Source organism: Ictidomys tridecemlineatus, chromosome 5 (genome assembly GCF_052094955.1).
Source record: "Ictidomys tridecemlineatus isolate mIctTri1 chromosome 5, mIctTri1.hap1, whole genome shotgun sequence".
NCBI lineage: Eukaryota > Metazoa > Chordata > Mammalia > Rodentia > Sciuridae > Ictidomys > Ictidomys tridecemlineatus.
The window spans coordinates 170,113,678-170,139,238 of NC_135481.1; the positions used below are offsets into that span (position 1 = coordinate 170,113,678).

At 40.7% G+C, this 25,561-nt stretch overlaps 1 protein-coding gene and 1 non-coding gene across 2 annotated transcripts; both read right to left on the reverse strand.

Moving 5' to 3' along the window:
• Positions 1 to 892: 892 nt before the first annotated feature.
• Chgb (chromogranin B) lies at positions 893 to 15,006 on the reverse strand. The gene is made up of 5 exons (XM_005320493.5): positions 14,813 to 15,006; positions 10,328 to 10,374; positions 9,803 to 9,896; positions 2,115 to 3,880; positions 893 to 1,291 (listed from the first exon to the last, which is right to left on the reverse strand). The coding sequence occupies exons 1-5, from the start codon at positions 14,859 to 14,861 to the stop codon at positions 1,214 to 1,216; spliced, it is 2,034 nt and encodes a 677-aa protein (XP_005320550.2). The 5' UTR covers positions 14,862 to 15,006; the 3' UTR covers positions 893 to 1,213.
• A 3,619-nt stretch (positions 15,007 to 18,625) lies between these two features.
• LOC120886926 (U6 spliceosomal RNA) lies at positions 18,626 to 18,732 on the reverse strand. The gene has a single exon (XR_005730112.2). It is a non-coding gene; the product is annotated as a U6 spliceosomal RNA (small nuclear RNA).
• Between the last annotated feature and the right edge of the window lie 6,829 nt (positions 18,733 to 25,561).

Genomic DNA, 25,561 nt, shown 5'->3' on the forward strand with positions numbered 1-25,561 from the left:
CCAATATTTCCTATGCGATTGACATACCAGTCACCATGTTGAGTGTTTTGTATGAACTTGTATCATTTTGTAAGAACCCAACCAGACAAGTGTCCCATTGATGATTCAAAGAGGGAAAGTCACTTTCTCAAAGGCTCACAGCTGCTATTACACAGTAACAGAGTCAGAGCTCTGTCTTCTTACAGGGTAGAAATCAGGTCGTGAGAGAGGGACCAAGGAACTGTCTAATAGACCAGATGTTCTGTGTGCCAACCAGGGCTCTTCCTGTTATCCAGGCTTTCTTTTCAGCAGGGGGACTAGGGGCAGGGTAGTGGGGAACAGAAGGCCCTTGGCTGGCTACTTCTAGAGCTCTCTAGTTTATAGAATTTTTATTTTGAAATGAATTTTAATAAATGTTGCCCAAGCTGGCCTTGAACTCCTAGACCCAAGTAATCCTCTGCCTCAGGGTCCCAAGTAGATGGTACGACAGGCACGTATGTACCACTGTTCCCAGCTGATAATGAGGATCAGCCGCTTTTTCTTTTGTACTGCTTCCCCCACTCTACCTGACCCCCGTGCTGGAGATTGAACCGCAAGCTAGGCAAGCACTGTACTGCTAGATATAGCCCAACCCCCAGACCCCAGTTTGTAGGATTTTTAAAGTAGAATTTTATGATTATGTTAAAAACAAGCACTTCAAGCCTAGCTAATCTCTCTCAGCTGGGCCAGCAGATATTTTTTTGCTGATCTCATTCACTTTAGATCTTGTGCATTGTTTTACTTCAAAAGGTTTTCCATTTTTTCTATTACACATCCAAAGACCAACAAATCCTTTCATCTTTCAGAATTTACAGAATGATTTAAAAAATCACACTCCTCCTAATTAGCCCAAAGGAAGCTGAGAACCATGAAGTTTTGGGTCTCAGGTGAATCTTTTATTACTTCAAATCGAGACAAACATATTTTCAAAGACAGTAGCACAAAGTCATTGTCACAAGCATGTTAATATATCTACTTTGCAAGAAAGAATATGCTACAAGTCATGCTATTCATATTTTCAATAGCATTTTGGCAAAAAAATTAATGACATTTTCAATTGTGTCAAACATTTAATGAGTAGTACATTCTACTTTCTGCCTTTGGATAAATAAATTGTGTCTTTCAGTACAGTGGTGGAAAAATAGATAATGCCAGGGCTGCTGCTCCTTAAAACCACCCACTGCTCCAATAACCATCAGCCCCTTTGACTGAACTTCTCCGCTATTTTCTGTAGTTCCAAATCCATTGCAGCCAAATTTTCAAGTTCTTTTTCCTGGAAAATAAAAAGTGGAAATATGAGGTTCCAGATCAATTGATGTTGCTATAGTTTGAGGGGGTATGAATTTTAGATATGCTACAAAGTACACAAGTCAACCTACATCAGTGGTTCTCAAAGTGTGGTCCCCTGACCAGTAGCATCAGCATACCCAGTATCTCCTAGGGACTTGTCAGAAACACATATTTTGGGGTCCCACCCAAAACCTACTGAATCAGAAACTCTGAGGGTTAGAAATCCCTTACAATTCTGATGCACATTCAAGTTTGAGAAGCACCAACTAACATATTAATGGGAGTGGGGAAGCATTGTTTGGGTAGGTATATCTTCAATCATATTACCTCTCCCAGATGTCAACTTCTGATTGAAGTATGACATGAACCAAAAAGACATACCAAAGTAACTAATTTCTGTATCATCTGTTTTCCTGACCCTGGGAGATAGGAACGAGCAGTCAAATGATTAAAGGAAAGACACCAGAACAGTGTTTGTTAACCTTGGCTAAACCCTGGGATCACCTGATGCCCAGGTAGCACCCAGGATCCATTAAACCGAACCCTGAGGGTGGATCTCAAATAGGGTAAAGTTCAAAGCTCACCAGGTGATTCCATTGTGCAGACAGGGTTAAGAAGCACCCCGCTAGAGAGAGGTGGGTAGGGATGATGTGAACTCAATCCCAGAAGTGGCCTCCACTTGGTTTCTAGGGCTATGTTCCCATGGTGACAAATTCTCCCCAGTTTCTCCCCCATTCATATTAGTGTGGAACACATTCACCTTGGCCATCGTAAGTGAACTTTAAACAAAAATCTCCACCCTGTACCTCTTCCTCTGTCAGAACTCTCTGGTCGACTGTCTCCTTGTCATTCTCCGACTCCTGGTGCGGGCCCATCTGTTCCTCAGAGTCATAGAAGTCGGGAAACTCAGCGGACTTCTTCCTGTAGTGAAGGAGCTGGTCCAGCTCGGCCACTCTGTCGTACTGCCTTTTCAGGTCCAGTTTGGGGGCCTTAGCATAGCTTCTCTTCTCATATCCCCAATTCACATCGTCTGCAAAGGGCTTTTTCTCCCACCAGTCATAGCTGTATTCTGGGAAGAAATTCTTCCCACTCAAAGTCAGTCCATTTTCCTCTTCCCCTTCGGGAAAACTGTCGTCTGCGTGGTCTTTTCTCTCAAAACGGCTGCTCTTCCACTGGAGAGGGTCGTAGTAGGGGTTGAACAGCACCCCTAGTCTCTTCCTCTTCTCAGTGGTGTGATGGGAGGCGTATTGTCTGTCTTGTAGACTTGCTTCCTCCCTGTCCTCTCTAAGGTCCCTGGGGTCCTCCTGCTGTGGCCACTTCCCTTGGGGTCCTTCCTCATCATAGTTGAGGTAAGTTCTGTCCTGCTCCTGCCACTCACCTTGCGGGTGCCTCTTGGCCTTATCCCTCTGGCTTTCTGGAACATGGTGATAGGCTTCTCCCAAGAACCTTTTCTCTTCTCTGGTGTCAGGAGTCAGATAGGCCCCTGGTTCCCCTCCTTGGCTTCTGGGATGGTGTCCCGTTGCCCTCTCGCGGCCCCTCTCTTCCTCACTTTCCTGACGATATCCGTGTGCCATGGGGTCAAGCTCTGAGCTGGGGGGGTTTCTCTTGTCCTCCTCCTCCTCCTCCTCCTGGATCTCAGCACTCTGAGGCTTTGAAGCTCTGTATTCCTCACTTCCTCTGCCCCCATAGTGCCCCCCACCCAGGTCCTCGGGAGACTGGACGCCTGGATAATTCCTCACTTCTCCCCCATATTCGGGTTCCTCCTCTGAAGTCCTGTAGTGGGTGGAATGGTGGTCCTTCTTCTCCCCAACCTTTGCCTCCTCAGGTTCTTGGAGGGTGTGTCCTCTTTCCTCAGAGGGAGGATTCCCTTCCTGAGAGGACCTGTCGGGCCTGCTCCTCCCGTGGTGGTGTCTGGGCCTTGTGCGTCGTTTGGTTACCTCAGAGGTGGTGCCTTCCTCGCTCTCCTCAGATTCCTCCCTGCTCTGGGGTTGACTTTCAGACTCCTGAGGGTGTTCACTCTCCTGGCTCCCCACCTCCTCTCCACTCTCCTGGCTGCTCTTCTCCTTGCTGTGTGTCTTCTCCTCAGACTGCCCAACAGGGAGTGCATCTGATTTGGCCACTGATTCCTCTTTGTTCTTGGCTGCAGCCTGGTTTCTTTTGTTTAGGAAAGTATTCTGTGTCTCTTCTGGCTCTTCAAGGGGTTTCCCTTCCCTGGCCTCTTCCCCACGCTCCCCTTTCTGATAGTTCTCTCCCTCTTCCTCCTCTCCGTCCTCTCCCTGGCTCTTCTCAGAATGGTGGTGTGCCTTTGCTTCTTTGGGTACTTGGCTGTTGGAAGGGTGGGGGCTCCTTTGGGGATCCTCTGCTCCCTCTCTGCTGGGCCTGCCTCCCTCTGCCCACTTCTCTGGGTTTGCTCTTGTAGGACCTTGAGGATCCTCTTCCCCCAGGTCTCCTGCTTCCTCCCCACTGGAGGGTTTGTGGGCTTCCAAGGCGCCAACTGGGTCTCTTAACAATCTTACTTCAAACTTTGTGTTTTCATTTTCACTTTTCTCTTCATCTTGGACCTCTTTTCCACCTACCATGAAAAACGTAAGAGTAAAGATCATTTCAGTCATGCTTGTGATTCAACAAGTACCCAGCCTCAGTAATCACCTCAAATCTTGAGGCCCTTAAAAATTATTTAGATAATTCTTTTAAAAAAATTTTTTTTTAGTTGTAAGATGGACATAATGTCTTTTTAAATTTTTATTTATTTTTATGTGGTGATGAGGATTGAACCCAGTACCTCACACATGCCAGGCAAGCATTCTACCAATGAGCCACAACCCTGTAAGGGTGGCCTTAGCAACTGAACCTAAGCAACTCCATTTTAAAACTCCAGTTTGAAACCTGCAGCCTCCCCAGGCACAACTACGGAGCCCTCCAGTGTGGCCCTCAAGCACAAACAAGTCACTTCTCCTCACCCTGAGAAGCTCAGAGTCTGCCATGTTATTCTTACCTAAATAAGGGGAAAAGGCTAGAAAATCAGGGTGAGGACCACTAGACCAGATGCTTTAACCCCAGGGAAAATGACATACTGAGAAATCTGATGGCAGCTGATAGGGTTTGAAAGGATGGTCAGAAGCCCTCAAATTTAGTATAAACTATGGAGCAAATGAACAGACATTCAGGCAGCCGACACTGATGCCCTCACGCTGAGAGCCTGGTGGGGACCTGGACTGACATCCCAACTCTTCTCCTCATCTGCCTGATCCTCTGCATCTTCCTCACCGCTCTCAAACTCTACAGCCACATCTTGACCCTGATGAGAACTGCGACTCCTCCCTACGACCCTCTCCTCAGCCAGCCACCAGCTCCATCTCAGGAGAAGCCTGCCCTGGTTCCTGACCTGATCTCCACAGTCTGAGTGAGTGTGCATCTGCTGGACTTAGAGCCTAGGGTTTGAGACTTTTGATCTGACACTTGAGCTTAGCCTGCAGAGGGAATGTCTGACATGAGCCTGTCATGATTAAGTGTGTTTGCAGGGCTTAGAATCAATCTATAATTATTTGCTGTGAATTGATTATGTCTACTGCAGTGCCTAGCATTAAGGATTGTCATTTTATTGGTTAAGAACCTATAGAGTGAAATCATATTGAGTGATTTGAGTGAATAAAGCATTGAAAAGGGCAGAAGCATGTAAACATTCTCCCGCCCCCCGCCCCCGCACCACCAACTGCATAAGTCATACCTTTTGCCATCGAGACAAACCCCATCCCTTAGATAATTTTTAAATGAATAAAAAACATACTACAGTTCCTCTTAAAATGCTATGGAAGCTCCTTAGCTACATTTGAATTTAATAATAAATTCTATATATTTTAAAGTTTTCATAATATCCAATTAGCCTTTATTATTGGAACTGTCAATGATCAAATCAAAATCCAGATAGATTTATGAAATATTGGAGGGTAGAACTAGAAGGAATCTTAGAATTCTTCCAGTCCAACCTCCTCTTTTTGAAGATGTGGAGGACTCTGATCCTCAGAGTGGTAAAATTCAGAACCATTCTTTCTGTATTTCCTCAAAGTTGGGTGAAAAAGTTAGCATTGCATGAATGGTTCTAACTATACTTGAGCTAAATAAAGTTAGGCAGCCCAAATAGGCAATATCAAGATTAAAGGAGGATTTAAAACTTAATTGTTTATCAGATGACCTGATCATCCAATCAACTGGGTAGACAACCTGCAAGTAAATGGCAACTTAACTTAGTATAACTATGGACTGCATAATGACATTTCAGCCAACAATGGACCAAATATACGATGATGGGCCCATAAGATCACTTTATCTACTGATGTAATAGCTATCTTATTTTGCATAAGGACATCCTATGTTTTCACCACAAGAAAATAGCCTAACAGTGCATTTTTTAGAATGAATCCCATTGTTAAGCAATGCATGACTGTGGTTGGTGATAATAAGGGTATATTTTTTTTCCCTGAGAAAATGGCACTGCAATGGAAAGGACCGTTTCTTCCTTCACTCAGGTCACATCTACTTCACACATGTTCTTAGATGTTGAGTATAATTTTCAGAAAACTGAGTTGTTTTTTTCTGTTTCACAAATCAGCAGTAGATGGTTAATTGATATGTTGCTATTCTCTTCCATTTTTTCCAAATATCAACAGTTCTTTTATTGATCTTCCTTAACCAAGATGGTCTGTACCTCCCATGAAAGGATATACGCAGTTAACAGTGTCTTAGTGGTTAGCAGGGAGGACTTGAACTTCAACTTATCTCACAGATAGAAAGCCTGAAGCCAAGGCCTCTGGCATCAACATCTCCACTGTCCATTGTGGGAGTCACTTGCCCCTGTGGCTATGGAGCCCTTGAACTATGGAGCAGTTGTCCAAACCAAGACATGCTGTATGTGTAAAGTGCACATCAGATTTCCATGACTTCATATGAAAAAAAAAAAGAATGTGAAATATTTTTAAAAATTCGTACTGGTTATATGTTGAAAATGATGATATTTTGAATGTATTAGAGAATATATTACAAATATATTTGATATATAAAATTATACATTAGATAAAACCTATTTGGATAAAATGAAATATATTATCGAAACTAATTTCATTTTTACTTCTTAAAACTATGGCTACTTGAAAATTAGAACTTATATTTGTGGCTCATATTAATTTTCTACTGAAAGACACTTATGAGTCATTTTGAGCTGATATTGACAAAAGGAAAAAAATTGATCTGTTCTATTAAAAAAAAAAAGTCCAAGAAATAGCAGACAGTCTGTACCTCTCTATTGAAAGCCAAGCCTGTCATGATAATAACATTCTCAAGTTTATGAGACAATAGGAATGTTCCTAACCTTCCATATCCAGATACCTGAGGGCTGGCCTTTCCATCACTGGTCTCTTTGAACTTTAATAGTCCATGATGGTGTGTACAGCATTGGGGCAATGCTAGCAGGTGGGCACAGATAAACAGGGAGGTTTGGGGTGGTACTGAATATTTGTGTCCTCATCTTCCAATTCTTTTTGAAGTCCTAATTCCCAATGTGCTGGTATTAAGAAGTGGGGCCTTGGGAAGATACTTTACGTCATGAGGTTGGAGCCCTCATGATGGCATTGGTCCCCCAATTAGGGAGACATGAGAGATCATTTATCTCTTTCCCCCACACAGGGACACAATGAGAAGGTAGCTGTCTATAAACCAGGAAGTGGGCCCTCACTAGACATCTTGATCTTGGACACCAGAAATAACCATTTGTTGTTCAAGCTATCTAGCCTATGGTATTTGTTATAGCATCCTGAGCTGAGACAGGCAGATGCTGATGTCATTTTGAAGTCACCTGAAGGAGAGCTGATCTGAGATCAGACAGATCTCAGCCTCCAGGGGAAGGGGCCATGTGGCCTGCTGACAGGAACAGAAGTATTTTTATTTCTTCTCAGTTAAAAGTGTACTGTCTGTGGCAGCTTGTGCCTGAAGCTTAGCCACTTCCTCCTAAATTTAGCTCTAAGCCCCCGAAGGTGAGATTGGAAAAGGGCTGTGGTAATCAGCACACAGTCATTGTCAATCTGTAAAACCAAGGTGTAAAGCTCACCCTTACTTTAAAGTTAAAAGAGGAAAATGCACCTTATACTTTTGCTGTGCTGCAACAATGACAAGATCAACCCTAGTCAAAAAGACGTTTTACTTGCTAAGAAATTGGTTTATGTATTCCCTAAAGTCTCCATAAAACAATGATTCTTCCCTTCTCCTCAAATGCTCATTTGCTCAATGAGCATATGCCGACTCAGAGAAGTGGAGAAGAGAGTGGGAGGAGATGGGCTTGGGGTGGAACAGAGATGGCATGCAGGAATCTTGCATCAAATTGGCCAAAGCTCTACCCATCTTCTGGTTAGCTTAGAATATACTGCCAAGAGATAGAAGACTAGAATAGATGTTGCAAATTGGTGGCCCAGAAATGAGTTCTATTTGGCCTAAACAGCATTTTTAGTAAATTTGAATTCAGAGGTAATATTTAAATGCCAGGAGATGTGGCTTAAAGAACAACCTTTAGCTGGGGGTGTAGATCAGTGCTGGAGCACTTACTTGCCTAGCATGCAGCAGGCCTTGGCTTCCACCCCCAGCACGAGAAATAATTAATTAATTAAAATTAAAATTGCAACTTCTTTTGAAAAGTTGCAAGATTTAAGCAGAGTCTGTAGTTCTCCACAAAAGGATAAGAGTTGAGAAACATATGTTCCACTCGGAAGGGACATGTGATGTCAAATTTGTGATTCACTTCCTGTCCTGCCTTACTTCTTTATACTATCTGTTTGTCTGGCCCTGACTTGTTTTTGAGGCTGCAGCCCTGGAGAACTCTTAAACTTTTTCTGTCTCAGTATTCTGCCACTCTCCACATCTTCAAGGTTCTTATAGACATGAGTCATTTGGTTTTTACCATTTTCCCTGGTGCTCTCTCAATAGATACCAAAAGACCTCAGGGCACAATTAGTGACAGGCAGAAGCTGGAATTACTATGGTTACAACCTGAGGGATAAGCATATGACTTTGGTAGCCAAGCAGAGCCTGACATCTAATAACTTTTCCTAAGCAATCATAATTACATCCTGACCTTACACGACAGACCCCTCACTTCTGCATGTATCCACTAAACAATGGGAAAGGGAGAGAGCAAGATAGAATTGCACCAAGGAGCAGTCTTTACTCCCTGCTGAAGATCCACTCTGCTCTCAATTCCTGTAATGGCTGGAATGGAAAGTTGACATGAAATTCAAAGAAAGCTATGTGGGCTGGGAGTGATAGGAAAGCTTCCATTATTTGTGGAATCCCTGATGACTTACCATGGTTATCCTGAAAACCCCAAAGGCAGATTGAGCTACCCAGGTTACTCTTTGGGCCAATTGCGAATACTTGTTTTTACCATTCTATGCATGAGAACTCATATGCAGCAATTGCAAGAGAATGTTGTCTTGCAATATTTTAAAGATTTTAAAGGCAGCAAACTACTGTTCCTAGCTCAACTAAAAACCTAAAAGCAGAGGCCACTTATTGATTCAGTCTGACTTCAAGCATAAAAAGGACTGCATAGTTTTGTAAAATTGATCTCATAATGTCAGTTCCCAATGAATGCTGCTTCTATCACTATTCAAATCTTGTTTCCCACAGAAGCTCTTTAGTGCAAAGAAAGCATCCCAGTCTTGACTCAGAAGGCCATTAGTCTGACTCATTAGGATGCTTTGCTTCTGCCCTATAAACCCTTCCAGTCTTCAGAACTGAAACTACTGTACCATTTGGCAGTACCTTCCACTCTAATAAGCTCTGCATTAAAATGTCTTAACTAATTTGTTATGTAAACAGGCCAGAAATCTTTGGATTGACTTTCTAAGTTTCTAACTTCTCACCATTGGAAAAGTAGAGGGCAAAGTGATTTTTAAATCTAGCTCTGCCCTTTTATCATCTAGCATCTCCCCAAACCCCTCCTCATCTAATCACGAAAGAAGTACTTCCCACAGCTCCTTCCACCCAAATGAAGATGTGTTTTTAAAATATGAAACCAAGAAATTTAAGAACTGATAAACAGGGACTGGGGTTGTGGCTCAGTGGTAGAGTGCTTGTCTCCCATGTGTGAGGCACTGGGTTTGATTCTCAGCACCACATATAAATTAATAAAATAAAGGTCCATTGACAACTAAAAAAAAAAAAAGAACTGATAAACATCTCAAAGATCATCTTTGAGCTCATCTCCCTCATTTTACTTTGAAGAAATAAACATAGAGAGACAAAGGGTCTTCCCTTATGGTCACCCAGTTACCAAGTGGTAGAGCAGAGAATAGAAGTCATACCTCCATATCCCCAGGTGCTAGTCTGGTCAATCAACACTATTTCTCCTCCTGCCTTATGCCCTAGGCTCATCTGTAGGTGAGGTGGAGGGAGCAGCAGTAAGAATCGCTGCAGAGATGCTGGTCTGCCTGCAGCGTGGTATACTTACTCTTCTTCAGAATTTGCCGGCACTCAGGGGTGATGGATGGAATGTTGGACTTTGATAGAGCATTGGAGAGGACCTCAATGATACATCGAGTCACCTACAGTGGTGGGGGAGGACACAAAAGCAGGTTGGAAAAACTGGTGTCATTGGGATGATGACTCAACCCAGAGCCACTGTCAGGTAGACTTGACTACTGATGCAGGATCCTTAATGCAGGGAAACAGATTCACAGTACCTAGATGAAGCCCTTAAGCCCCTACACCAGAATGATGGAAGAAGTCACTGAATTGTGATTACCCCGAGAAGGGAAATAAACTCCTTTCCTGAACAGGTCAGAAGGAAAATGTTGTGATGACACAGTTATCCTCAGAGTTGCTAAACCTTCCCTAGAGGATGTAGGAGCTCAGTGCGGGAGGGGCAGCCCTTGTCACCATTCTCTCATGGATGAAAACCTGGCTTTGTAAGACTGTGTTGGGTTTGGTATGCTAAAGAGCAGGAGAAGCTAGAATCAACTGACATCTGACTTACCATCTCTTCACTGTGGTTCCTGCTATCCACTGGCACAGAGCTGACAGCTTTGAAGGAGGAAAAAGAGTGGAAAAAAATTGGTTTGAGTTGATTTTTGGAAGCCATACACCCATACTCCCCAAGTCACCCCACATTACTTGGAGAGAAGGACAGAGTCAGAACTGAGCAGAGTGCAGACGGCTGGGGACAATTGCTGCAGTGGCCACAATTGCCCCAACTGCACATGTACACATTGCACACACATACACACAGGCCCACACATACATACGTGCACATGTACACATACACATACACACATAGTTGTTTTTCCTGAGCAATGCTTCAAACTTTTCAAAATGAATGCTATAAGAAATCTAGAATAGATTAAATCCAGAACAAAAATAAGAGGAGCTTCTTGGGTTTTGGTAATGTTTCATTTCTTGATCTGGATGCTGGTGACACAGTTGTCCTAACTTTGCAAAAAGTTTATTAAGATGTATACTCATGATTCCTGCAGTTTTCTATATATTTCAGTTAAACATTTTATAACTAAAAATATAGTCTAAGATATACCCTCCTCAATACCCTATGGGTACAAATCTGTGGTTCTCTCTTCCTATGCTTGTTCACAATAAAATATCCTCCCTCAAACTAACTTTACAAAAACATTATCATTGGGTAATAATTCTCACATGTGCTTTTTTTTTTTAAACCAAGGTCTTTTTCTGAACAAGTTTGCTTATGCATCCCTATCAATGTTGTGTTTCCCTTTCTTACTATTATCTATAAGCATGTCAAGAATGTGGGAAGTATCAAGTTCTCCCAATACAAGATGGAGCTCATAATATCATATGCAAATTGATGTTTAACAACAGGTTTATGAGAATATTTTAAAAGGAGAAAATTTTAATTTTATGTATATCAAATTTCACAAGAGTTTGACTGCTTTAAAAACTCGTAGGAAGTGCTTCAGGTAATTTAAATTTTCCAGTGCCATTTTTTCCTCTCTCAATGCTGCTTTGATTCTTTTATCTTTCACTTTTATCTTTAACTTGCCTGCGCCCTTTCCATTGGAGAAGCTCAATGCTTTTTTTACATGTAGGTCCATCTCTACAGTTCTTCTGGCACTCCTGGTATTATGATGAAAGACACAGTACAGAAATTCATTCTAGGTCTCTGAAACTAAAGAAGAACTATCTGGAGCAAAACCCTCAGACACCAAACATGAGAGCTACTCATATGTAGTTTATTTGTGACCAGTAACTAGACCTTTCCTTCCAAAATGCTTTGTTCCCCAAGCCTCTTTAAACATCAACCCATCCTCATCAAATCAATTACATATCATTGGGTTCAGCCTAGAAATAAATCACCTATTTCATTTGCTTACTTTACTGAATTTCTCTTTACAAAGCAGGGCCTGGGATCTACGCAAAGTGTTTCAAGAGGCCCCAAATTTCTCAGATTATTAGAATTATTTAAAAATGTTTGAGAAGTGCCTAACAAGCTATGAAGACCCTGATTTATTCCTACAATACAGGTCACACCAGATCTCAATGACCAACCTTTAGTACCCAGGATCCAATATTCTTGGCTATTCTTTTATATACCAAATGGTTGTTATTTGGTATACTTACTTACTCTGGTACTTTCTCTTTTCATTGAAAGCTATAAAATCCTCTGGAAAGAACTAACTGAAAGAATTACTCTCCTAATACACTAGAAGTTGCCTTTTTAAAAATTCAGCTTTAGTAAACCTTCTCTGGTAACACAGCTTCAGGCTAATACTTCTGTCTTCTTTCACAAATGTAAAATAGATGCTTTTATTAACTACTGACATTACCAAAGTATTAACAGTTATCAGATGGAGGGAGATATGTTTCTTCAATATTCTAGACAATTGGGGTTTGCATATGACATTACAGAACAGCCCTGTTTCCCTAATTGAGGCTCTTCATACTCTTTATTTTATTTTTTTAAATATATTTAAGTTCTAATTAGATATATATGACAGTAGAATGCATTGTACACCTCATACATAATGGGGTATAATTTCTCATTCTTCTGGTTGTACATGATGTAGAATTGCACCAGTCATGTAATCATATATGCACAAAGGGTATTAATGTCTTCAGACTCTTTTTGATGGAAAGGAGCTAGACTCCACAAAGGGTATTAATGTCTTCAGACTCTTTTTGATGGAAAGGAGCTAGACTCCATTTGTAAGTACATTATACATTTGGAGAGACGTATAAGTGTCAATGTATTTCTTCCAGTAGAATCTGTGACAATGAAATTATAGTCAAAATGATGTAGTTAAACTTAGATTTGTAGAAAATAAGATCCTAAGAGCACAAAAGATAAAACAATCTAATGCTCATGTTAAAAGTAATCAAATGGTTAAAAATCATACCAAATAATATAATAAGTCTGAGAATAACTTCTAAAATGTTAATATTGCATAAGACTATTAAGGTTTGATTCCAGATTGAAAATATAACTGCAAAACAGATTAGGCAAGCTCTTCTGCTAATAAGCTACAAAGACTTCAAAGTTTTTCCTAAAATGAAAGTCAATCAAACTCTAGATGCCAGAAACCATCTTACCTAGATGGTGATCATGTGGCTACTTCACTTACATTAATTTTTAAAATGCACAGAAGTTACCATAGACAGTTGTGGAACTTCCTCTAGATGCTCTTAAGGGTAGAAAATGAACTAGATGGCTTTCTGAGGTTTCCCCTCAGCCCTGTGATTTTTCCAAATGACAAACTCCAATTGAAGGATTTGATGTCTCATTGCCAGGAGTGTGGGAGGGGGATTGGGGAGTTGATTGCTAATGGGATTTGGGTTATTTTTTCAGGGTGATGAAAATGTTCTCAAATTTGATATTGGTAATGATCACATGGTCTGTAAATATACTATGAACCATTGAATTATACACTTTAAAAGAGTGGATTTTGTGATGTGCGAATTAGAGCTTAACAGACATTTAAAAATAATATTATGACTCCATTTTAGCTGCTATTAACATATGAACCTTGATTACAATATTCTCTTATATGAAAGATTTGTATTTTATCATCATAGTTGATCCCACTTATTTAAGTCCCACAAATGTCACTTTTTTTTTAGTCTATAGATAGCATTTCTTTGGCCTCTTATGCAATTACTTTTTAAAAATATTTTGACCATAAGAATTCTAAATTATTCATTTGATTTCCTTTAATTAAATTGAGAACATTTATTAGCAATTTGCAAGCATGACAAAGATTTTAGAAAATCCTGAAGGCATGTAGTTTCCAATAAAATAAATTACCATTGGCTTTAATTTTGTCTCAACATTTTTTTTGACACAGAAATTGCTGTCAATAAGAGTTTCATACTCATGGATATGGGTATAGCTATGAATATTCAATATCTCAATTCTAGACAGGAATATCAACCTCAGAAGAAAATAATTTCCGATAGGTCATCAAAACAGCTAAAGAAAACTCTATTTTAGTTTGGTGGTGGTATACTTACTTCTCAATAGACTGATTATCCATTGGGACTTTACTTCAAAACACACACACACACACACACACACACACACACACAAACACAACTTTGAATCTTCCAAGATCATTTCTCTGAGGTTCAGAGTATTTTGAAAGAGGAACCCACAATCTTCCACACATAAAGAAAAACTATCACATATCTACTACTTAAAAATTTCATCTTCCCAACCTGACTAAAACAAAATATTTTCCACTACTCCAGAGATACTTTTGTGATTATTTTATAATCTAGTTATTTTCCTGGAGTACAAAGGTCTAGTGCAGCTTCCATTCATAACTTAAAAATGGAATTAACTGAATGTGAAATCTCCTCTCTCTAGATATGAAAAAAAACAAACTGCAGAAATATATTAAGTGTGTACACACATATATGTGAACATATATATAAACATGTTAAGAAAAAGGTTTATCTTTTATGCATATGGAACTCAGTTTTACCTAATTGTTTACGAAGTAATAGTAATAATAATAAAATAAATTATTCAGGTGCCAACTAATATCATACTACATAATTTCCACCTCTCTGTTGTCACCTGGCTATAAAAAGTCAAAACAAATACAGAATCCAGACCTCAACAGCGACTTTCTAGACCAGCAGAGAGAGTGTGACAGCTTTAAAGTGAGCAAAAAATGTGGGGTTTCCTTGGAGGTGCGGCACGCTTTCTCCCTTTCTAGCTACCTGCAAGACCACACATGACAAAACCGAGACTCTCCTGGCTGGGCTAGGGAATCCTCTGGCTTTTCCAAGTCAGAGGGGAGCACTGACGGGGGTGGATAATCTAAGGGAAACCACCAGGAATGGGAAGAAATGAATAACCTCAAGTAAAGGGAGAAATCTTGCACTTAACCCTCCCTGATTCCCGTTATTCGCCAGCCAGGACGCCCGGAGCTGCGGGGACAACGGGGCTGGCGCTGTCCGCGGTGCTGAAGGGCCCACCGCGCCCACTCACCGGCCAGCACCGCGGCTCCCAGGATGCTGAGAAGCACCGCCGGCTGCATGGCCCCACTCGCCCAAACCTTCGCGGAAAGAGGATGCGGCTGGACCAGGGAGGCGAGGTGCCGAAGGAAGGCGAGATGGAGATGCCTCAGGCAACCAACTGTGCGTCCTGGTCCCCGCGGTGTGGCGCGTTTGGCGCAGGCCACGCTCTTTTAAAGGGCTGGCGGGGGCCGCAAGTCCTGGGAGGGGCGGGCAGCCAGAAGGCGGCACCCCCCTCGCTCGGCCCTGACGTCATCAAGCACCCCCCAGGGCGGTGGCGCAAGTAGGCGGAAATTTACGCCAGTCCAGGCTCCGAGGTCTGGAGCGGGGGTGGGGAGTAAGGCGGTGGAAGGAAAGGGGTGACGGAAGGTAGTGTAGATCTGCGACACCGGGAGAGGTAGGGGGTCTGGTTTAGATTGCTCAAGCTTGTTTCCCGTCTCTCTCCCCACAACACACACACACACACACACACACACACACACACCTCCAAATCTAAAAACATGTAGTTGAGGCTGTGTGCATGTGCGGGCAGTTCTGCTGAGAGTGTGTGCATGACTCGGTCTGTTTTGTGACTACACTACCTAGCTGAGGGAAAGATTCCTGCTAAGACAGTACTAGATGGTCGCTCAGGGAAAATGAAAAAGGAAGTGATGGTTTTAAAAATAGAAGGCACAGCTAGGGATTATGGGACCTGCTGTTCCTTCCAATGTGGGGTCTTTGAATCTATCTACCATTTGTGACTTCTCCCACCCCTCCAAACATAATATATACTCATAATTTTAAAAATCAGAGGATACAAAATGGTGTACTCCCACTTCAGTCTCAATTCTCAAGTTCCCCAATTCCCCTCTTCAGAGTCACTTTCTATGGTTTAGATTTAGTTTGGTTTGGAACTTATAGAGCTGCATTTTCTTTTGAATGGCTGCACTGTTACATAGTATAAATAGGCTGGAATTCAAGCATATCTCTCTCTTTCTCTCTCTCTCTCTCACTGGAATCGAACCCAAGGGCATTTTGCCACTGAGCTACATCCTTTTTTTTTTTTTTTAAAGAGAGTGAGAGAGGAGAGAGAGAGAATTTTTAATATTTATTTTTTTAGTTCTCGGGGGACACAACATCTTTGTTGGTACGTGGTGCTGAGGATCGAACCTGGGCCGCACGCATGCCAGGCGAGCGCGCTACCGCTTGAGCACATCCCCAGCCCCTGGTTTTTGTTTTTAAGACAAGGTTGAGACTGGCCTTGAACTTGCAATGCTCCTGCCTCAGCCTCTGGAGTCGCTGGGATCACAGGTGTGTGCCACCATGTCTGACAAACCAGTTCTTTTTCTGATGGACATTTATTTAGGTTGTTACCCTTTACCCTTTGATTACTCCTTTATAACAGAAGCATAGAATTAGGGGTGGCTTATGGAATAACCTGCTTTCAGGAATTAGAACACCCTGTGCATACTCTCTTGCTTTTAAGTTGAAATAGGAAAGTATCTTGTTATTATATGTGAGGAGATGAAAACATCTTACAGAGTATTTTTTACATGAACTGCCTCAGCCTAATGAGGAATCAGGAAAAAACATGAGGCAAGAACCCTACAGAGAAGAGAAACACTCTTCTCTAATAACACAGGCTTTGGGGAACAAAGCAAAGTTTCATTTGGTTCTCTTCATTCGGGGAAAGATATTGCCTGCATGTACAACTAAAAAATAATGAGGCTCAAATTCTTTTTGCATGTGCTGAGTGGTTGGCTACATCTTCCTGAAAAATCTGGGAATTATCTCACCAAAACTAGAGCCAAAGAATATTTCAAAGAGTAGTCGTCTTAAAAAGGATATTTGTAGGAAAATTGGTAAAATTGGAATATGATCTATGAATTACATCATCTTATTGTCTAATGTTAATTTCCTGCTTTGAGAATTAGTACTGTGATTATGTAAGAGAATGTCCTTGTTTTTAGGAAAAGCACATTGAGGTCTCTAAAAGTAAAAGGATCTCATACGTACAACTTATTCTCAAATTTTTAGGAAAAAAAAATACAGAAGTAGAAAAAAAGAAGAAGGTATTGCTAAGGCAAGTAGGACAACATGTTAGTATTTGGACAATTGGGATAAACAACGTATAGGGATATGTATACTATTTTTTATATTTGTCTGAAATCTGAAATTCTTTCAAAACAAGAAAAAGAATGTTAAGGGCCCAAAAAATATTGCTCAAAACGTCTGTAAAGCAGTGGGTACAGAAAAAGGAGATTTCAAATGAGGCCCTTCCTTGATGTAGATAAGTGAGAGATTCTTTCTCCACTGTTGAAATTATATAAGGGTTCCAACTGCTCTTTAAAATGTACTGATTGCCAATAGTCCTTTAAATCACCACCTTCGGGCTGGGGATGTGGCTCAAGCGGTAGCACGCTCGCCTGGCATGCGTGCGGCCCAGGTTCGATCCTCAGCACTACATACAAACAAAAGATGTTGCGTCTGCCGAAAACTAAAAAAATAAATATTAAAAAAAAATGTAAATTATTAAATCAATAAATAAATAAATAAATCACCACCTTCCAGAAGCATCTGCATTCTGATTTTCCAGTGCTTTCCTTTTTTCTTGCTCCCTTGGTAAGCACATTAACATCATTTTGTGGCTTTTCAGAGTGTGCTTGAGCTGACTTTATTAGTCATCAAGAAAACCTTCATGTTGGAAAGGTCTTTTCATTATTGCCAATTGGAATGGAGTCGGGGAGGCAGCCCTGGCCTATAGTCAGTTTCCACATTCAGACTCAGCTTTCCTTTTTTTTCTCTCTCTCTTCATTATCTTATGAACTTTTTATGATTTTACCTCTTACATCTATATCTATTTGTTCCAGAAGAAAAGAAGTTATCAGGAGGAGTATTTCTGAAGAATTCTCTGAAACAAGATAAAGAAGGAAAATTAATATTTCCTTAAGGAAGCAGGGTTCAGAATAAACATGATATGAGACAGGAGTATGGTCACATTTTTTTTTTTTTACCATATCATCACCAAATTGTCCTGAAAATCTTATATTAAAGTCACTTTCCTTTTCTACCTGTTTTTCAATGTTGTTTTGAAAAAAAAAATCTAGAGTTCATTTATGGGTATGTTTGTAGACACTTCTAGTCCATGGATGCACTCCATTTCATTGTTCTACTTGTTCCTTGAAGCAGTACCACACTTTCTCTGTATCATATTATTTAATAGGTCTTGCTATCTGGTGGAAAAGCTCTTATCACTTTGTCTTTCTTTAGGTGGGTATTTGCTATTCTTGACTCTTTACATTTCCATACATATTGTGAAATCAGTTGTCAATTTCTATTAAAAAAAAAAACATTAAGGCTGGAATTGTGGCTCATCGGCAGAGCGCTTGCCTCTCAAGTATGAGGCACTGGGTTCAATCCTCAGCACCACATAAAAATAAGTAAATAAAATAAAGTTATTGTGTTCATCTATAACTAAAAAATATTTTTTTAAAAAACATTAGAATGTTGAGAGGAATTATAGCAAATCTATAGATCAATTTATGAACAGCTGACATCTTCACAATTTTGAGCAGTTAGCTTTTTTTTTTTTTTTTTTTCAACAATACAACAATAGGGGCTGGGGATGTGGCTCAAGCGGTAGCGCGCTCGCCTGGCATGCGTGCGGCCCGGGTTTGATCCTCAGCACCACATACAAAAAAGATGTTGTGTCCCCTGAAAACTAAAAAATAAATTCTCTCTCTCTCTCTCTCTCTCAAAAAAAAAAAAAACAGTACAACAATATAGAAAATTTTATTTAGTTCACACAAAAAATATGGAATGCTTCTCAAATTTGGGTGTCATCCTTGCACAAGGACCATGCTAATCTTCTCTGAATTCTTCTGATTTTAGCATATGTGTTGCCAAATCGAGCACCAGAGTTAGCTTTTTGATTGCTGATAATATTCTGAATACAGTCTTATCTGAAGTAGTACAAAATACCAGGAAAAGAAGCCATAGAGAAAAATATCTTCCAGGAATCCTCTCCAAAAAAGGGAGGAAAACAAACATGTCTCCTTAAGGGACCAGAATTTAAGACAAAGCCTGATTTTGTACATAGTTTCTGAAATAGTTCAGCCTGAAAAATGAAACCAATAAGGGGAATTTGATACAGGAAATAACAGGGATTAGAAACATTAAAAGAGCAAATAGGGAAAGGCAAGGAAAACCAGAGATTAGCAACCACAGCCAGCTGCTTCACCCCTAGGGATGGAAGGATTAAGGAAGGATGTGTTCTCCCTGCTTCCCAGAAACACAGGCCACTTCATAGAACTGCAGGCCAGAAAGGCGAGATTCATGGGGAGGAAGGGTTGTCTGATGGGAGCTGGAAATAGAGAAGAGAAGCAGCCCCTGTTAGAGATGCATCCTCTTCCTCCCAAGAAGAGAAAGGGGGACAAACAACCTGGCTTTTCCTTCTTTTCACTATTATTGCTTCTTGGTGGCTGAACCTATCTTGGACCTACTGACAAAAGCCTGAAAAATACAGTTTGCAAGGCCAGTTCTCCCATCCCCCAGAGATGCAGAATGGTGCAGAGGAGAAAAGTGGAAAGCAAACAGACAATGAATGGCATATAGTTCAAAACCACCCAGGAGTCGAGGTATCACTAGTTCAGTTTATTTACCTGTATGAATGCTGACTATGTCTCAAATACCGTGATGAACACATATTCCTCTTGCTATAGTAAATTACATGGTCAAACCCAACATTAATGGTGCAAGGGGGTACACTCCTATTGCTCTAGGAGAGTCCAGCAGCCAGTTAGGAAGTAACGGTGGATGAGGTGTGGAGTAGACTACAGTTCCAGTGATGGAGGGTGAGAGAGCATGGCATGTCGGGGGAATGGCATTACCATGGAAACTGCCTCCCTGAAAACGACAGAATTCCCTGTGTTTGTAACCAATGAGATAAACATTTATCTCTTACGACTTTAAGGGTTTTTTTTTTCCCTAATAAATAGCACCATATCAACAAGTCATTTTCCTTGGGTAATTTGGTCCTGGCATACGTTTAGAATCTGGTTTCTTACGTCAGGTAAAACTCCTGAGGCACTTAGAAGTATTTACAAAATTACAAACGAAACCTTCATCTCAAGAGAGGATAGAGACTGTTTTGTTAGTCTACCAAATTGTAGATAATGTAACTCCTTGCAACTTGCATGTAGATAAGTATTAACAAAAATTAGCACTTCTCAAGAAAAGTCAAGAGGTAAAACCACAATCATTGGAGTGCGACAGAGCAGAGAATATTCTTCTCAGTCTGAAGTTTACATATAATGGAATGTGGCAGATGAATATATATATATATATATATATATATATATATATATATATGAAAAATTAAGACACTGACATTGGGAAGTAGGCAGGAGAAGGGTGCTTCAAGCCTAATGAGTTGACAAGACCGTCAGGCTCTTGACAAATCTCTAGAGTTAGCAAAACATCACATGATACAGAACTAGAATGGAGGGTGCTTCATGTTCTTCTATGTATCTCTCCCTCTAAGACATGCTCACTAAGTAGAGTAGTTTCGTTTTTCAAAGCACTTTCATTAATGTTGCACATTGGGTTTTTATATTTAAAAAAATGATGAAACAGACTGCTTAGGTCTCCAATAATCACTTCGTAGATGAGGAAAATGAGGTTAAAATAAAAAACAAAACATCTTGTCCATGATCACAAATTGATAAGAGGCAGGATTGAGATTCGTTTTCGTTAACTTCTTAAAAATTAATTTTTGCAATTTGTTTCTAAAAATTGAGTGTATTAACATAGAGTCAAGTGTGAAACACACAAGTCTTAAGTGTATAAATCATTAGAGTTTACACATATATACATGCATATAGTCGCCATCCAGATCCAGAACATTCCCAGAACCCCAGAATGCTTTTTCGTGTCTCCCCACCAACACTCCCACCATATATTGCCACTCTTCTGATGTCAACCACCAGAAATTATTTTAGCCTGTCAAAATTTTGTATACATGGCATCATACACTTTGTGCTCTTTTTTGTCTGACTACTTTCACTTGGTTTCAAGTCTGTGGGAATTCTCCATGTTGTTATGCATAGCAAAAATTCATTTTTCAAATTGCTACATAATATGCCATAGTATAAACATAGAAGAATGTGTTTATGTATTCCACAGCTAGTGGATATTTGGATTGGTCCCAGTTTGGAAATATTATGAATAATGCTCTGAATATTTGTGTACATATGTCTTATGTGAGACATAGGCACTTTTTTCTAATGAATATTTACTTCTATGTACACTTATTCAGCAGATCTAGCAGACACTACTAGTTTTCTAAAATGGCTATACCAGAGAGAGACTGGGTTTCAAATCTAGATTGTTTGGATGTCCCATGGTGCTCTTCTGTGATGTAGCACCCTGATGAAAACCCCCTGGAGTTGGGGGTGGGGCATTTCATTCCAGGATGTCTTGGGTAGAAAAAGACCAAACCACAGACTCTCAGAAAGGACTAATGCAAACCACATTTCACTTACTTCACACATTTGCTCAAAGCTTGGACCTAGAAACAGAAGTTATTCCTGTTTATTCAGTGCTAATGCAGAGTCAATGCAGGAAGAGTACTGAAACCCACTGGGAGAATATTTTATTAATTTTGTTCATTTCCTTAACATCTTTTGTTTTAATATTTATTTCTAGAATTGACAGCAGAAAGACTAGATCAATGTGCCAGAATGAGAGGATGTTCCGGTCTTCTTCAACTTTAGACTCCACAAGAGATCAGAGTGATGCTTCACACACATGCATCTGCATGGAAATCCAGGGCTAGATAAGTCTGTTGGGATGGTCCAGAGTTAATGAAAAGCCTGAATCATTGTTCCAGGAACAGGAGGGGAGATCCTTCAAGAACATGTTTGAAAGAAGTTGTGAGAGAACAGTTGAAGCTGTTTCCTGCATGTACCTTCCAAATTCATTATCTGCAAAATGCTATATGTATAATATAGGATTGAAAAATGTATACCCATTGTTTACAAATATTGATGCTACAATACAAGAGGAAGTATTCTGACAATCCCCCCCACCAAAAAAAAAAAAAAATAAAAGCAGATGAGCTCATACTCGAGAAGAAAGATCTCAGACTCTCAGGACTAATGCAAAAGATTCGGGGAGCTTTGGGGTTCCTTCAAGCCCAGAAGCAGAAGGGGACTTGAAGGTAACTATTGGGAAGTCTGGCTGGGGTCCCTGGTAGAATTTCTGCACAGTGTGTGGTGCCTCTTCCTTCCTCCAACTTTAGCTGAGCAAGAGTACCTAAGGTGTTAAGCCCTCGTCCCATTCTGGTTCTTTCCACCTCTTAGCAGCTTACTATTCTGTGTCTCTGGTGCCTTGAAACTCACAGCCTCTTTCTTTTCTTCCTCTGAAACAAACCTTCTCTCTATGACTCTCTTCCCAGGGATTTTTGAAATTTGAGTTCATCCCCAAATATTGCCAAGGCCAATGTCTCGGCTTGGCACCAGAATCACGAGCCACCACACAGCTTTGTAGGTTCAAACAGCAATTCTTTATTCCCGCTCTCACACCGCCTCCACACAGGTCCAGGGACAATCGCGTTCTGCCGTCTCCCGCACAATTCACCTACTACACGAGGCTATCTCCAAATCCCATTTTAATCTCACGAGAACTCAACAGGAACAAGCAACAGGAACACCCTAATCCCAGCAATAATCTTCAACTTCCAACTTCCCTAAAACCCATTATCTTAAACTGGCAACGCCTTAAACTCAAGGAACCGGTTACTTCCTCAAACCTGATCAGCTCTAAACCCGGATCCGCCTTGGTCCTTGAGCAAGGTCACCTTATTAAAGCATGCATGCAATGTCCCATCGAATGTCCTCTAAGCAGCATGGGGTACGCTTGGCAAGGAAATTTCGATGCATCATTCCTACTTGGTAATGGCCCTCAGCAAACCTTCTCTCTATGACTCTCTTCCCAGGGATTTTTGAAATTTGAGTTCATCCCCAAATATGTATTTAAATATGTCACATTTGCAGCACCCAGCCAGCATTGAGGGCTGTGATCCTGAAATCACACCACTTCCAGTCAAATATGGCTGAGATCAAGAATCTGGAAGCAGACTTGTGCTGATTGTTTTGAGGTCTCCCTCTCCTGCTCTGCCTGCTGAATTCCTTTGGCCCTTCTCTCTGCAGTCATCCTCAGGAGTCATAAAATGTAAGTTGGTTCTGCCTCTGTGATTTTGAAAGATTTGGCTGACTTAGCTCTGAGAGGAGCATTTCTCTGATGCAGAATTTTTAATTATTTATGGTGAATATTAGCGCATACTAACTCCCAGGCAGGCCTCTCCTCAACAAAAATGCTTTCTGTAGAGGTAAACTCCAGGAAAATTTCATGTAGGCTAATTTCAATTTTACACCTATGAATATTTTATTTCCCAATAACTCATAATGGCCCTTGAGGAACCATTATTGTTAAGTAAATATTCATAGTCTGAAACCTACCACAATATTATTGCCCATATTTTTGTTCTGGGTAACAGAAATAGAGATGCACCGTGGGTCACTTCTAATAAGTTTTGTTAAAGGATTGTTCCTCTCTCTTAGCTGCTTTTCTCTTTTCTTTCTTTTTCTTCCTTCCTTCCTTCCTTCCTTCCTTCCTTCCTTCCTTCCTTCCTTCCTTCCTTCCTTCTTTTCTTTCTTTCTCTCTCTCTCTCTTTCTTTCTCTCTCTCTTTCTTTCTTTCTTTCTTTCTTTCTTTTACTCACAAAGCTCAGAAAAGAGTGCCAAATAATTTTAGACTTCCATAGAAACACAGTCTTGTTTGAAACTGTTAAATGACCAATAAATGAAGCAATCTTAACTTAATCTTTTTTTTTAAGAAGGTATGTTATCTTAAAAGACATTAAAAAAAAAAAAAAGACTTGCTGAATGTGGTTTTTCCATACCTCCCAGAAGCACAGTGGAGAATTTACCTTCGGAAAGGACAAGGTCATTTTCAGGAATGTGACCCAAGGGGTGGAGTGGTAAACAAGTTTTGACAGACTAAAGCAGAATCATCAGGGTTCTCCAGACATGGAGTCTGCTGGAAGATGAGTTGATTTCTAGGCCAGAGATTGAAGAGAAAGTAAAAAGGCAACCATAAAGTCCCACCAATTTCAACACAAGGAAGGACTGAAAAAAAAAATGTTCAGAGAAGCATGAGGATGGGAGTTGTCTCTAGGGAAATAAATAGACTTGTCACTTCAAAGTGAACTCGAGTCCCTCTTTTCTTCCTTTCTTTCTTTTTCTTTTCTTTCTTTATTTTTTAACATTTTTTACTTTTATTTTATCTATTTATTTATTTGTATGTGGTGCTGAGGATCAAACCCAGTGCCTCACATATGCTAAGCAAGTGCTCTACCACTGAGCCACAACCCGTGCCCTCCTCATTTCTTAAATTCACCTAAAGGCTCTGTGAGATGGACAGAGAGCATTCTTCAAAGGCTAGAGCAATGATGTGTTTGTACAGTAACTCACAAGACTTCATTGTAAAACTTTGGATGACATTTTGGACGGTGGGGATGTGAAGAGACAAAGGAAACAGGAAGTGTTTGTAAGAGGCAGAATGTAACACAGAGTTCCCACCCTCTGCTCTTGGTAAACCCACACATGATATTCTTGGAAGCGCTTCATACTTTGAGAGTCACATAGAAGGTGACACAAGGCTCAGAGCAGGTGTTGAAATACCAAGTCAGTTAGTGTCCCCCAATCTGTTTCTTTTCTTCCATTTCCCCTGGCCTTTCTCAATGAAAGGAAGACACCAAGGCAACTTTGGAAGATGCGGGAGTAACTCAGAGACTATTCTCTGTCTTCTTGTCATTCTGCTCCAGAGTAAGCATCCAAACGAGCCCAGCTGCATCATCTGCCTGCCCCTCAAGAACCCAATTAACATCCCACCATACCATATCCAAAGGTGAAAAGGCAATCAGCACAAAATGTGCTATTATGAAGTGCTAGTAAATGCTGGGAGGCTCCAAACTCAAATTATTCCTGAAGCCATTTCAGAACAACCTGTTCCAGAAGACATCCAAAGTAGAATGAGAACATGAGTAGAATTTCAGACTCAGGGCAGAGGTTCCAGCAGGGACACCCTTCCCATTAAGAGCCTTCTTAGGATACCTCAGCTCATAACCTATGGTTCTTAACTGAGTGGGCCAACTCTGCTCTGGATCACCTGGAATTGATAACTTTCATGGTAACAGCCTGGCGGTGGGGGTGGGGGGAGCCTGCTCATGTGGACATTTCAGTGAGTACTGCAGAATAGGTGGTAAGTTGGAAGGCCTTCCAGAACTCCTAGGAAGAGGGTATGGGTTCTTGTTTATCTCTGAAGCATCTAGCTCCAACTCAGAGATGATTGCCTAGATCAGTTGGTCTGCATCTTAGCAGGGTTAAAGGGGTATTGATCTCAGAGCATCACTTGGCTGTTTCTGTAGTTTTCTTTTATCCAAAACTAACACATTTTACCTGACACTTATGAGCTCAGCCACATCTGAGTCCTGGAATCTCCTGTAGTCTCTGTTAGGAGAGACACAGAATTTAGCATCAGGTCACATTTATATGTGGTCTGGCCCAATCTGGAGTCTGAGTTCTTATAACTAACTGGCCTTGTTTCTGATATATCTCTGTCCTGTTCCTAGCCACCTCCATTCTAGTCCAAGATTATATAACGTGTGGTTAAGAGTTTTAGAC

Coding starts and splice junctions, on each gene's coding strand:
- Chgb (XM_005320493.5), bottom strand. CDS start 14,861: ATGCAGCCGGCGGTGCTTCTCAGCATCCTGGGAGCCGCGGTGCTGGCC. Junction 3,881..9,802: donor CCGGCAAATTCTGAAGAAGA/GTAAGTATACCA, acceptor TTTTCATGGTAG/GTGGAAAAGAGGTCCAAGAT. Junction 1,292..2,114: donor GAGTTCTGACAGAGGAAGAG/GTACAGGGTGGA, acceptor TTTATTTTCCAG/GAAAAAGAACTTGAAAATTT.